This window comes from Chiloscyllium plagiosum, unplaced genomic scaffold, assembly GCF_037043375.1.
Source record: "Chiloscyllium plagiosum isolate Xiang-an unplaced genomic scaffold, Cpla_swu_hap1 HiC_scaffold_23, whole genome shotgun sequence".
Classification (NCBI taxonomy): domain Eukaryota; kingdom Metazoa; phylum Chordata; class Chondrichthyes; order Orectolobiformes; family Hemiscylliidae; genus Chiloscyllium; species Chiloscyllium plagiosum.
In genome coordinates, this window is record NW_028270161.1 from 53,893,025 (window position 1) to 53,907,687 (window position 14,663).

The following is a 14,663-nucleotide window of genomic DNA, read 5'->3' on the forward strand; positions in this document are numbered from 1 at the left end:
GAAAAACTTGCGAGGTTTCTGGCTCCACATTCACTCACCATGACCCCTCCATGCCTACTCAGTACATTGTCATGATCCTGTTCCCATCCCCGATCTCCCTCTCATATGCACCATGCGAAATGGCATACCTTCAAAACCCATTCTCCCAGTACAGACTTTGTATAGAACCAATGAACCTTATAGTCACAATGGCATCAGGAAAAAAAAATTTCACAAATTTTTTTTGACAAAAGAAACTGCTGTCCCTACAGCCCTGTAGAAGTGTCTATTAAACAGGCCAGGAAAGTAACAAGTGGAGGCCAGGTCATTGAATATATTTAATACTGGGATAAATAGGTTCTTGAGTATCGAAGGGATCAGGGGTTATATAGAGAAAGTGGGAGAATGGAGTTGAGAAACTTATCAACCATGATTGGTTGGCGGAGCAGACTCAATGGGCTGAATGGCCTTAAGAGAGGGGCTTCAAACATCATACTCTCTTAATCTTCTGTAAATAAGCATTGAGACACTGGCAAAAGAGGTTCCACAAAAGAACTGTCCGTTATGATACCTGGACTTACCTTGAACCTGGTTACCGTGCCCTGCTGGGACAACAGGGCTGCTGGTCAGTTAATTGGTTGGCAACTCCTGCAGGTGGGACTCCCTCCCAGTTGGCCAGCAGATGACCCATCCCAAGTCAGTGTTTAGCCAAGCAGCTGTTCACTGTCTTTCAGCCAAGAGAGGCAGGCTTACCCTGACATCCGTATTAAGCCAATGTCTCTCTTCTACTTGGCCATGGTACCAAGGTACATTTTGTTCACATGTAGAGTTTTGAAACATTTCTGAGGTAATTATCCATTGAAGGATCACATGGTGGCTCAGTGGTTAGCACTGCTGCCTCACAGCACCAGGGGCCTGGGTTCAATTCCAGCCTCAGGCGACTGCCTGTGTGAAGTTTGCACATTCTCCCTGCGTCTGCATAGGTTTCCTCCCATAATCCCAAGATGTGCAGGTTGGATGGATTGGCAAAGCTAAATTGTCTAGAGTGTGTTCAGAGATGTGTAGGTTATGTGCACTAGCCAGGGGTAAATATAGATTAATAGGGGAATGGGTCTGGGTGGGTTACTTTTCAGAGGGTTGGTGTGGACTTGTTGGGCCGAAGGGCCTGTTTCCACACTGTTGGGGTTCTATGATTCTGAAAGTCTTAATTTCCCCCATTTGAAGATTGGTCAACTCATAGAACAATACAACATCAGAGTATTTCAATGCTGGAACACTTAACCAAAGTATTGCATCTGAAAATCAATAGTGCCAACCCTGGGGCAGTTCTTGTACATTCCTCACTAGACAGCAAAATTATTTGATGAATGGGTGGAGGGGCAAGGCGGGCTGTTGGAATGGAGGCTACAGCAGGAGGGTTCTCTGGCCTTTCTTCATAAAAACGTCCAAAGCACAGAAGCGTATTCCTCGTGGGATAAAGTTGAAAGGCTGGGAAGTTCAATTGCATAAGACCTTGGATGGACCATACTTGGTGCACTGGCCGGTCTCCATTTTACGGAGAGAATACGGAGAAAGTGTTGAAGGAGCAAAGAATGATTTGTGAGAATAGCACTGTCACACTGGAAGGTTATAACTAGCGTCTGGAGGTCTTTTGTTAGGAGAGGGAAGGTTCAGTGGTAACCTAAATGTAAAAATAAAAGTAATGAAAAGGATTTGTTAGGACCGAGTAATGTTGCAGGGTAGTTAAAACCTAGGGATTGCAAATACAAGCTAATAAAAGTGATGATGAATCCAGGAAATAACCTTTTATCCTGGGAGTGGTGAGAATGTGGAGTTCCCAACATATGGTGTAACTTACATGAATGGTATAAAATGATTCAAGGGCAAGTCAGATAAATACATGAGGGAGAAATGAACAGAAAGGTATGATGATGTGAATGGATGACATAAAATGGCAGGAGGCTCACGTGAGCTAGTTGGGTTAAAACTCCTGGAGATGGGACTCCCTCCCAGTTTTGTGGGGTGGGGGGAACGGGGGACAGTGGCAAGGAGCCCATCGCACTAAATTTCACAATTATTTGATATAGCAACAAGAAATAAGTCAGTCAAAAGTCACACTTTATAACTTGCAGAAATTTATTGCATGTTGACACAAATTGGGGCCTACTGACATTCACAAGGCCTAAACCAGTAAGAATTCTGAATCCGTTAAAAACTCTCAATACAAAGTTAGTCAATAAACATTGTTAGCCACCGTGTTAAGCTGAGATCTGTTGAAGCCGACTCTAAGTCACCTTCTCACATAGGTGCATGGGGTACACTGTCTCAAGCACAGTCAGAGATGAGCCTGGAAGTAATAGAGCAACATTAATATACAGTTACTTGGTAGGTCAGAACTCAAAATGTGCTCAGAGACATGTTGCTGAAACTTTTAATCTTGCACTCATCAGGACAAATGCAAGACTGCCAAACTTTAATTGATCACAACTAGTTATACATCAGATTTTAAATTTGGCATTCTTGAGTTTACCCTGAATGCCAAATTTTTTTCTTTATTCATTGGTTGAGGGAATTGCTGGCTGGGCAGTATTTATTGCCCATCCCTAATTGTCCAGAGGGCAGTTAAGAATCAATCACATTGTTGTGGGTCTGGAGTCACATGTAGGCCAGACCAGGTAAGGATGGCAGTTTCCTTCTCTGAAGGACATTCATGAATCAGATGGTTTTTTCCAACAGTCAACAATGGATTCATGGTCATCATTAGATCCTCAATTTCACCATATACCATGGTGGGATTCAAACCCAGGTCCCGAAAACATGACCTGAGTTTCTGGATTAACAGTCCAGCGATAATACCGCTCAGCCATCACCTCCCCAAAGTCTGTTGCATAAATTGTGAGCAATTGAAATTTGGCACTCTTGCATTTGTCCTGATAAGTGCAAAAAGTATAAGTTTGCAACAGGGTTCTTTATTCAGTAACATAATACGTTTGGCTCATTCAGAGTCAAATTCCCCTTTTGTATCATGGACTATCTAACCCCTTTGGAATAAATGAGTTAGCTCCTCCAGCAACAGAGTAAGGAGAAGAAATTGATCCTAAATGTTTCATAGTTAAAGGCAAGTCCAGAATTAGGGGTCACAGTGTTAAAAATTGTGCTGCGCCATTCACAGGAGATGTCAAGAAGCACTCCAAAGAGCCATAAAAACCTGTAACTCTCTTCCCAAAGGAACTGAAAGTCTCCAAGTTGAGCACAGCACATTTTCATTAGGGAACGGTATTAAACGTTATGGGATCAAGATGGATAAATGGAGTTTAGACTGTAGATGAGACAGAACAAGCTCGAGGGTTTGCATAACCCACTCCTATTTCAATATTTCCACGGATAAAGAAAATTCAGAATATTATGTTAAATTGAGAAGGTTAGACCAGCTGAACTGGTGAGAGACAAACTTAGATATTCCCTCAGGGAACTCCCTCCAAGAAAAAAATGGAAGCAAAACTCCTGGGGGTCAGTGATCAGCCAGATAAATGCCAAAATGAGGGAATGTAGGATTGACTGGATCAACAAAGTGAGTGGAATGGCTTCTTTTTATTGTAATTAAACCGGAAAATGGGATGAGTTCCTTACGCCCAGTAACTCCCCAGCTCATAGCTCAGACTTAGAAAGATCTCCCCTTGTGGTATTAACATTGCGTTCAGTGAGTTACGAAGACACTCAAATGTAATGCTGGGAAATCTGACTGCTCTCTGTGGGACTACTGGACGTATGTCAGGAATGGTCATAAACCTGGGGCTCACAAAAGAATACGATTAAAATATAGACACTGGCTTTGAAATACAAATTCTTCCAAAAGTTTTGTGTGAATCTATTCTGACACCAGCGACATTGTGTAAGATGTCAAAAGTCAAACATCGATAAAACTTTGCAGCAAACAAAATCTTTGCCATTATCCTTCCTTGAATTTTGCATGCAATTTTATACATTGTCTCCCTTCAAAAATGTAATTGTATCCACTACAGCAGCTCAGGCCCCTGGAGTTGTACTTCACCCCGTGGAGTGTTCTGTTTAGTTGCATGTGGAAACAGTTTCAGTTCCAAGTGCACATATTTCTTAAAAGTATATACTGACAGAAATATCATAAACAACTCAAGCTGCAAAGAGCTTAAGGCTTCAGAAACAAAAACGAAGACAGAATGAACGAGAGAAGGCTATTAACTAATCATGTCTTCATGCAATTCTGTAACCTTGTTATTCTCCACATGCTACACTTAAAATGCTAACAATCAAACAGTGATTGCATCATTCACAAAAAAAATCACGAGCTTAATAGCTGGACAGCCATCTCATATGTCTGCAGGTACACAATTGATTTCAATGTATGCAACAGTTTGCACAAAATGAACTAAGTACAATAGTTTTTTTTCTGATTTACAAAACTAATACGTTACAATGACTAAAGCTCCATTGTCCTATAATGAACACCTTGATAAGGAGGTCGCTAATGTATATGTGTGCAAACATCAGTTGCTATTGACTTATATATCTGTTGTGGAACTGACTGAACCGGTAATTGTTAAAGTATGCCATAATCTACTCAAGCAGGAGGGCACATATCAAAAACTATAAATACATTTGATGTACATATTTTTGATGAAATGTTTAAGAAAATGAAAATAAAATTATTAATCTGAAGCTACATTAATAGCACCAAGAAAAACTACAAGTCCAGTAGAAGATTCATCTAATTGACCATGAAAAAGCTCACAATTCACTCTTATACAATGTTGATCCAGACTACAACAGCATTGTTGAATGTAAAAAAGGAGCCAGTTGCCTTTATATTACTGGAATGGGTGTCATAATAAAAGGACAGGATTCATCGATTGTGAGCAAAAATGATGTAAATTAACTGGATTACAATGATAAAGATCAGTTGATTCAAATTTGTCTTCTATCCATTTACAGACTTGTGTCCTTTTTCATTAACCGATGGGAGAATAATTAAGGCAGCCAGGAGTCAGATACATACCTGAGGTAGCCAAATATGAAATCAGGTGAAATCAAATCTGCTGTTCATGGTAAAGGAACAGGCCAGCTAGCTGAAATATTCTCACAGTGCAACATAACCATGCTGCACATTTGGCTTATACACATACTGCGCACACAGCACACACAACACTGCCCCTTTTAAAAGATCAAGAAACAACTAATATCAGCACACAGAAATGGTGGTTTGCACCTTAATAATACTGGGATCCCAAGCGGAATCCTTTGGGCCTCACTGAGGGAGTTGAAGTTCCTATGTTGACAGGCAGCTACAATAGTAACGGGACGCAAAGACATGGAGATTCAAGGATTTCTTCCACCTTTTCGACTACGTTACAAAGGTTAAAGTCAGCCCTGTTTTACAAGGTAAATCAGCAAAACCTTACAGGATATGCAATTCTTCCACTAGGGTTCTACAAGATCTATTCTAATGCTTTTAAGAAACATATGGGGAGTTTTGACAGGGTATTCTATGACAGTTTGCTACAGCATTTCATAGACAATACATTCACAGATACCCACCTAATACCTACTATCTGTGTTAAGATTAATATATCCACCCAGCTGGATTTGCAACACGCACAGACGGATCTTTCACTTTCTTTGAACACATTGGTCACAATTGACTGCTGTACTTTTTACATTTAAACATCGACGCTCTCATTTTTCTGTTTTCACAGGCTTTCCCCACTCTGACAAAGAAGGTCTGGGCTGGGTCAGATCCATCTTTCTAACCATTCATCAATTTCTGCCTTGCAATGAGCATACAGGAAGCTGCTTTTGATAGAGTGGGACTCACCTTTGCCCTTGTAAGTGAAGCATTCGGTTCTAACCAATGATCAAACTCCAACTTGCTGAACACAGCTGAACAATATCAAATTGGGGTATGGGGATGGGGATGAAACTACAGCATTCTTAAATGAACAACTGGAATGAAACTTGGGCCTATCTGAATTCAATGTCCAACAACATACAATCCCTTCCAACTGCAATCCAGGTTGAAAGTCCCCTTGATTGGCAACACAGCATTGTAAATACCAATGGCAACGATCTAAGTGCGAAGGTTGCAATGGGATCCTGCTGATGATTGAGTTCACCCTCTTTTGCGTTGTAATATGATTCTCCTTACTAACGTACAAAAAACATTAACAAATTTTGCAAATTCAAAACCTGTTTCCTAAATTCGACACATGCTTCAGGAAAATATCCAGGCAGACATATTTGTCAGGGCCAGGGTCAGTATTGTCCCAAATTTGCAGAGTTGGCTGTTATGACACTCTATCTTGAAAACTGTGACAATGAACCCCAAATAGATTTCCGAGCTGAAGGCAGATCAACTGTCTCCAGGAGTTCTATTTTCCCAAGATTTGACACGAACTTGCTTCAAGTAATATGTCAATCTGACATTAAAATGTTGCCATGAGAAAATTCAGCATTGGAAACAGTTTTAAACCTGAGTTAGAAAAAACACTGTAACAACACTGATAACAGACATTTCTCATTCCATCCCCAAGTCTCTCTAAACCAGATACACAACCAGAAAGCAAAGGCAAAATTCTCACAACAGCAAAGCAGAAAAGTCAGGTTTCTCTCGCAAATCAACAGTAACGATATGAAATATCTTGGCCTGAAAGGCAATTCTCTGAAAATCTCATACCATTGCTGTTAGCAAGAAGTAAATTTGTATGATTCACTCCCAACATGGCCTGGTTCCATGGCTGTGGGGAGCACAGCATCACACTCACCAGCAGTCCCTTGGGCTAAACTTCTATCCAATGAGTTTCCAAGCCAGCACTAAAGACTTGCCCATCCTGTAGAAGGAACATGTAAAACTAAAGTCTTCTGTTTAAAATTTCAAGCCCAAGGAGTTGCAACTAACTAAAGACCTCCCATGCTGTCTAGTCTATACAATAAATGATTGCATTCAATTGCTGTCAGTTTTGTGTAATAAATGATTCCAATTGGACTTTTTGTCCATATTTATATGTTCAATGATATTCTCGCAATGGGAGAAATAGATATCCTCAGTGACATTTTGCATTGACCCACAGCATAGGAATAGAAAGTAAATGATCACGGAAAGATGCAACAAAGTTATAAGACAAACACAAGAGGTGGAAGCCTATTCTGTATCTACGAAGTTAAGGCAAAAAAAAAACTGATTGAGATTGACTTATTTATGCAGGTCCGAAAGAAAACCCCACTCAGTTTTAAAAATGTATGAAGCTAATTCCTTTGCACTGGGGCTTGCAAAAAGAATCAAAAAGTAAGGAAATGCTAGGAATCTGTTTATGGAGCTGACCAGATCGACTAGTCTGGGTCCAATATAACTCACAGACAAATCCGAGGACAACAGAGATCTTGTTACCAGCTGCTTCCATGGGAATCTTTAAACAACAACTAAGATAATATTTACAAGCAACCTTTTATAAAACTAAGCCTCTGGCAGTCTACGCATTAACTAACAATGGATGTGCCTACCAACTGGTATAAATTGACACAGTCCATCAACTCTACCAGTCTGTCCACACGCTTTTCAACAAGATATTCCATGCACAGTGCAGGTGAAGTGTTGGAAGTAGAAGTCAGTACGGATCTAGGTCACTCCGTCACTTATTTCAGTAAATGCGTTCGCAGTCTATGGCAATGAAGAGAGATGTTCTGGTTTTGTGTTCAGTCACCGTCTCTCTCACATGATATGGGTCGATATCAAAACGAAATGTCTGTGCAAGTCAATAGATTTACCCTGCAAGGGCTACATCAGAAACCTGTATGTTACGCCCCTCCATACTTCTGCAATTCACTGTTTTGTATTCTCATCACATTTGCCAATCTGCATCTTTAATATGCCACTTTTATGCAGGAGCCAGAGTTGGAGGAACTCCTCTGGCATGGCATGGTAGCCTGAAAAAGGCATCACATTGTCATAGTAGTGGTGGCTAATTATCCTCCCTTGCAGGTCCATTGAAAATGGCCAAAATCCATAAAGGGTCACATCTTCACAGAGGCCCAAGGCAACACTGACAAGGAACAGGCCGGTGGACAAGCGCTTGGCATGGATTCCCTTGCCCTTCCAGAACTTCTCAACATTGCGCAAAAAATCCGGATTGGCAAAGAGTATGGTTTGGTTGGCACTGAAGTCAGACAATGTGTAGTAGGTACGGAAGGAAGGATCTGTCCCTGTCTTCATGGAAAAGGCAGGCATGTAAATATAGCTATGGCCATACACCTTCATACTTTCCACAAAGGATTTCCTGGACCACAGAAGGTTCTGGAATCTGGAAGAAAACAAAAGAAAAATTGAATCTTCGTTGTTATCTGTCAAATTTTGATATAAATTCTCTTAAACTTTTAATCTTACAAATAGCAATGAATGGCACTCAACATTTCACACTTGATGGAACACCTATTTATTGATTCATGGATTACCCAACTTTATTGTTTCCAGATATTCCATTGAAAATTTTGAACAGTTCAATGCAGTGAGCTACCGATCTGACCTTTCACCTCTGGGTTTGGCATTGCACTAGGACAAAGATTTCCGACCTCACTATCTAACTGCAAAGTTAGTAATGGCATTTGAAAAGGCATTTCATAATTCTCATTCAGTATGTATACTATTGAGCAGTCCGCAGGAAGAATGATCCATCTGGGACTAACTAAGAGGCTAAGGATAGTGCTAAATTAAAAGGATGGGATTGTCGCACTGCCAAGGCGATTAGCAAGGCCTGAGAATTGGCAACACTTTTCAAAAGCAGCAACTTGATCAAATGAGATATTAGAAAGGGAAAACCAGCAACAAACATTGAAACAAGTGGTTGTCATTTCTGCAAGTATCTTAGACAGACAGGAGCAGTGAAAGTAAGTGTGGGTCCCGCTAGTGCTGGGGCCAAGAGATATTTTCATAGGCAACCATCATGTGACTATGTCAAATATAAATCGTACCCCAATCCACAATCCTCCCCACCTTGACCTCTGGGCCTGTCTGCAGCCTGTGACACTACATGCATTCCCATCAATGCCTCCCTATTGTCGTCCAGCCAGGTGAAGCTGCGCCCTTATGCTTTCCATCCTTATCTTTTTATTTATGGTCAGTAAAACACTTGCAAAGGCTTCTCTTCCTGTTCCCAAGCCATTACCTCCGCTAACCCTTTGACCTCCACTGATTTCTCATCTGCTTACAGCTTCTCAGTGGCAACATCTAACAGCACAGTGTTAGTTCATGCATATGCCACAGTGACCCAGCTCTACCTCACCATCACCTCTCAAGACTCCTCCACTGATGTTAAATTTACAGGCTGCTTATTTGACATCAAATAATGAGTGAACAGACATCCCCTTCAGTTACTCACTCGGAAGGTTGATGCTATTGTTTTTAGGTTCCACTGCAAACTTTGTTCCTTGGCTTTAAAACGCCATCGCTCTCCCTGGCAACAATCTGAGATTAAACAGTCTATTCACAACCTTAGTGTCATAGTTGATTCCAGAATGAGATTCTGACCTCAATTTGTGCCACGTTGAGACTGTCTTTTTCCATTTCTGTAAGGTTACCCAATCTCACCCAGTGAGGGGAAGGTCAGGACGGACCCCCGGCCTCGGGGTGAGGGCCCAGCATGGACTCCCGGCCTCGGGGTGAGGGCCCAGCCTCGGGGTGAGGGCCCAGCACGGACTCCCAGCCTCGGGGTGAGGGTTCAGCCTCGGGGTGAGGGCCCAGCATGGACTCCTGGCCTTGGGGTGAGGGCCCAGCCTCGGGGTGAGGGCCCAGCACGGACTCCCAGCCTCGGGGTGAGGGCCCAGCATGGACACCCGACCTCGGGGTGAGAGCACAGCGCGGACCACTGGCCTCGGGGTGAGGGCCCAGAGTGGGCCCCCAGCCTCGGGGTGAGGGCCCAGAGTGGGCCCCCAGCCTCGGGGTGAGGGCCCAGCCTTGGGGTGAAGGCCCAGCGAGGACCCCCGGCCTCAGGGTGAGGGTCCAGCCTCGGGGTGAGGGCCCAGCACGGTCTCCGGGCCTCGGGGTGAGGGCCCAGAGTGGGCCCCAGCCTCAGGGTGAGGGCCCAGCCTCGAGGTGAGGGCCCAGCACAGACTCCCGGCTTCGGGGTGAGGGCCCAGCGCGGGCCCCCGCCCTCAGGGTGAGTGCCCAGCCTCGGGGTGAAGGCCCAGCATGGACTCCCGGCCTCAGTGTGAGGGCCCAGCATGGACTCCCGGCCTCGGGGTGAGGGCCCAGCATGGACTCCCAGCCTCAGGGTGAAGGCCCAGTGCAGACTCATCTGCTCCATCTGCTTTTATATATTTTTTCCTCTTTCTCTGCTTTAGACAGGCTGTAATGCTTTTTAACCTTTTTTTTCTAAGTCCCCATAAATGGACTTTGTAAATTTCTCACATGTATCCCTGTACTTGAGTATGTGGGACAATAAAACCCAATTCTAATCTTGTATCAGCTCATCTATTGCTGAAACTCTCAAATGTGTCTTCGTTTCATTCAGACCAGACTGTTCCTTGAAGCTGCTGGCTAGTCTCCCAAATGTGTTTTCTGTGTAAATTGGAATTAATTAAAATCTCAATTCTAAAATGGTCATCCATTTTCAAATCCCCCCATAGCCTTGCCTCCTATTGTCCCCATATCTTTATAATCTTCTCTACACAACAACCCTCTGCATTCATTTGATTCTGGTCTCTGGTACATCTCCAAGTTTAATTTGTCTTTGAGTTCATTCACAGGATGAAGCTGTCACTGGCTAGGCCAGCACTTTATTGCCCAGAGGACAGTTAGAGTCAACCATAGTGTTTTGGGTCTAGAGTCACATAAAGGCAAGACCTGGTAATGATAGGCAGGAGGCTGGAAGAGCACAGCAAGCCAGGCAGCACCATGAGGTGGAGAAGTCGACGTTTGGGGTGTAACCCTTCCTCAGGAATGGGTGTGGGTGTAAGGGGAGCTCAGATAAAGGGGTGGTGGGGGCAGGGTGGTAAAGAGGACGCCAATTTCAAATGACCACCCTTCCCATCCCCTGACTGCATTCCAAGCCCCTGCCCCTGCCCCTCCCAGCCACCATTGACCAACCAGGTCGTACCCTCCACCTGTCTTCACCTATCCCTTCACCACCCTGCAGCTCCCCCTACACCCACCCCCAGTCCTGAAGAAGGGTCATGACCGAAATGTTGACTTCTCCACCTCCTGATGCTGCCGGGCTTGCTGTGTTCTTCCAGTCTCTTGTTTGTCGACCTTGGATTCCAACATCTGCGTTTTTGTTGTCTCAGACCAGGTAAGGATGGCAGTTTCGTTCCCGAAAGGGCATTAGTTGAACCAAAAGGTTTTCTCCAACAATTGGCAACAGATTCACAGTCATGATTAGGCTCTTAATTCCATATTTTTCATTGGATTCAAATTCCACCACCTGCTGTGGCAGGATTTGGTCTCGGATGTCTGGAACATTGCCTAGATGTCTGAATTAATAGTCCAGTGATTATACCACGAGGCCATCGCCTTCCCTTTGAAGTATTGGGATGCCTCAGCTCCACGTTTTGCAATTCCCACTCTGCCCCTCCATCGTTTGGACCCAAGATGATGTCGGAGTAGGATGCCCCAGCCGGAACTCACCAGCTCCATCCAATCCTTTACTTTGTTCTCTCCCTTTTTGTCTCTGTCTTATTCCTCTTCTTCAGTGAAGCGAAAACAGCAGCTAGTGGCCCACAGCGGAGAGGGGACAGCGGCCTGGAGCAGAGGGGGGACAGTGGCCTGGAGTGGAGAGGGGACAGTGGGCTGGAGCGGAGAGGGGACAGTGGCTTGGGGCGGAGAGGGGACAGTGGCCTGGAGCACAGAAGGGACAGTGGACTGGAGCGGAGAGGGGACAGTAGGCCTGGAGCAGAGAGGGGACAGTAGGCCTGGAGCGGAGAGGGGACAGTGGCCTGGAGTAGAGAGGGTACAGTGGGCTGGAGCGGAGAGGGGACAGTGGCCTGGAGCGGAGAGGGGACAGTGGCCTGGTGCGGAGAGGGGACAGTAGGCCTGGAGCACAGAGGGGACAGTGGTCTGGAGCGGAGAGGGGACAGTAGGCCTGGAGCAGAGAGGGGACTGTGGCCTGTAGCCGAGAGGGGACAGTGGCCTAAAGCAGAGAGGGGACAGTGGCCTGGAGTAGAGAGGGGACAGTGGCCTGGAGCGGAGAGGGGACAGTGGCCTGGAGCGGAGAGGGGACAGTGGCCTGGAGTAGAGAGGGTACAGTGGGCTGGAGCGGAGAGGGGACAGTGGCCTGGAGCGGAGAGGGGACAGTGGCCTGGTGCGGAGAGGGGACAGTAGGCCTGGAGCACAGAGGGGACAGTGGTCTGGAGCGGAGAGGGGACAGTAGGCCTGGAGCAGAGAGGGGACTGTGGCCTGTAGCCGAGAGGGGACAGTGGCCTAAAGCAGAGAGGGGACAGTGGCCTGGAGTAGAGAGGGGACAGTGGCCTGGAGCGGAGAGGGGACAGTGGCCTGGAGCGGAGAGGGGACAGTAGGCCTGGAGCAGAGAGGGGACAGTGGTCTGGAGCGGAGAGCGGACAGTAGGCCTGGAGCAGAGAGGGGACTGTGGCCTGGAGCGGAGAGGGGACAGTGGCCTGGAGCACAGAGGGGACAGTGGCATGGAGCAGAGAGAGGACAGTGGCCTGGAGCGGAGAGGGACAGCGGCCTGGAGCAGACAGGGGACAGTGGCCTGGAGCGGAGAGGGACAGCGGCCTGGAGCAGAGAGGGACAGTGGCCTGGAGCGGAGAGGGGACAGTGGCCTGGAGCGGAGAGGGACAGTGGCCTGGAGCAGAGAGGGGACAGTGGCCTGGAGCAGTGAGGGGACAGTGGCCTGGAGCGGAGAGGAGACAGTGGCCTGGAGCAGAGAGGGGACAGTGGCCTGGAGCGGAGAGGGACAGCGGCCTGGAGCAGAGAGGGGACAGTGGCCTGGAGCAGAGAGGGGACAGTGGCTTGGAGCGGAGAGGGGACAGTGGCCTGGAGCGGAGAGGGACAGTGGCCTGGAGGGAAAATGGGACAGGAGCGTGGAGCGGAGAGGGGACAGGGGCCTGAAGCACTGAGGGGCCAGTGGCCTGAAGCGGAGAGGGACAGTGGCCTGAAGCAGAGAGGGGACAGCGGCCTGGAGCAGAGAGGGGACAGTGGCTTGGTGCACAGAGGGGACAGTGACCTGGATCACAGAGCGGACCGTGGCTTGGATCACAGAGGGGACAGTAACCTGGATAACAGAGGGGACAGTGGCTTGGAGTAGAGAGGGGACAGTGGCCTGATGCAGAGAGGGGACAGTGGCCTGGAGCATAGAGGGACAGTGGCCTGGAGCAGAGAGGGGACAGTGGCCTGGAGCAGAGAGGAGACAGTGGCCTGGAGCAGAGAGGGGACATTGGCCTGGAGCGGAGAGGGAACAGTGGCCTGGAGCAGAGAGGGACAGTGGCCTGGATCACAGAGGGGACAGTGGCCTGGAGCAGAGAGGGACAGTGGCCTGGATCACAGAGGGGACAGTGGCCTGGAGCAGAGAGGGACAGTGCTCTGGATCACAGAGGGGACAGTGGCCTGGAGCAGAGAGGGGACATTGGCCTGGAGCGGAGAGGCGCAGTGGCCTGGAGCAGAGAGGGACAGTTGCCTGGAGCGAAGAGGTGACAGTGGCCTGGAGGAGAGAGGGGACAGTGGCATAGAGTACAGAGGGGACAGTGGCCTGGAGCGAAGAGGGGACAGTGGCCTGGAGCAGAGAGGGGACAGTGGCCTGGAGCGGAGAGGGACAGTGGCCTGGAGCAGAGATGGGACAGTGGCCTGGAGCAGAGAGGGGACAGTGGCCTGGAGCGAAGAGGTGACAGTGGCCTGGAGCGGAGAGGGGGCAGTGGCCTGGAGCAGAGTGGGGACAATGGCCTCGAGCGGAGAGGGGACAGTGGCCTGGAGCGAAGAGGTGACAGTGGCCTGGAGCGGAGAGGGGACAGTGGCCTGGAGCGGAGAGGGGACAGTGGCCTGGAGTAGAGAGGGGACAGTGGCCTGGATCACAGAGGGGACAGTGGCCTGGAGCACTGAGGTGACAGTGGCCAGGAGCAGAGAGGGGATAGAGCCCTGGAGCGGAGAGGGGACAGTGGCCTGGAGCATAGAGGAGACAGTGGCCTGGAGCACAGAGGTGACAGTGGCCTGGAGCACAGAGGGGACAGTGGCCTGGAGCAGAGAGGGGACAGTAGCTTGGAGCAGAGAAGGGACAGTGGCCTGGAGCGGAGAGGGACAGTGGCCTGGAGCAGAGAGGGGACAGTGGCCTGGAGCAGAGAGGGGACAGTGGCCTGGAGCACAGAGGTGACAGTGGCCTGGAGCGGAGAGGGGACAGTGGCCTGGAGCACAGAGGGGACAGTGGCCTGGAGCAGAGAGGGGACAGTGGCTTGGAGCGGAGAGGGGACAGTAGCCTGGAGCGGAGAGGGACAGTGGCCTGGAGTGGAGAGAGACAGTGGCCTGGAGCAGAGAGCGGACAGCGGCCTGGATCACAGAGTGGACAGTGGCCTGGATCACAGAGTGGACAGTGGCCTGGAGCAAAGAGGGAACAGGAGCGTGGAGCGGAGAGGGGACAGTGGCCTGGAGCGGAGAGGGGACAGTAGGCCTGGAGCAGAGAGGGGACAGTGGTCTGGAGCGGAGAGGAGACAGTGGCCTGGAG

General features: G+C 48.0%; 1 protein-coding gene across 1 annotated transcript in view; it reads right to left on the reverse strand.

Moving 5' to 3' along the window:
• Positions 1–2,097: 2,097 nt before the first annotated feature.
• Positions 2,098–14,663, reverse strand: part of st8sia1 (ST8 alpha-N-acetyl-neuraminide alpha-2,8-sialyltransferase 1) — a 98,897-nt gene continuing 86,331 nt past the window's right edge. Inside the window, exon 5 of the mRNA XM_043713425.2 lies at positions 2,098–8,306. Within this exon, the coding sequence (XP_043569360.1) occupies positions 7,829–8,306 (478 nt within the window). The 3' untranslated portion in view covers positions 2,098–7,828. The remainder of the gene's footprint in view (positions 8,307–14,663) is intronic.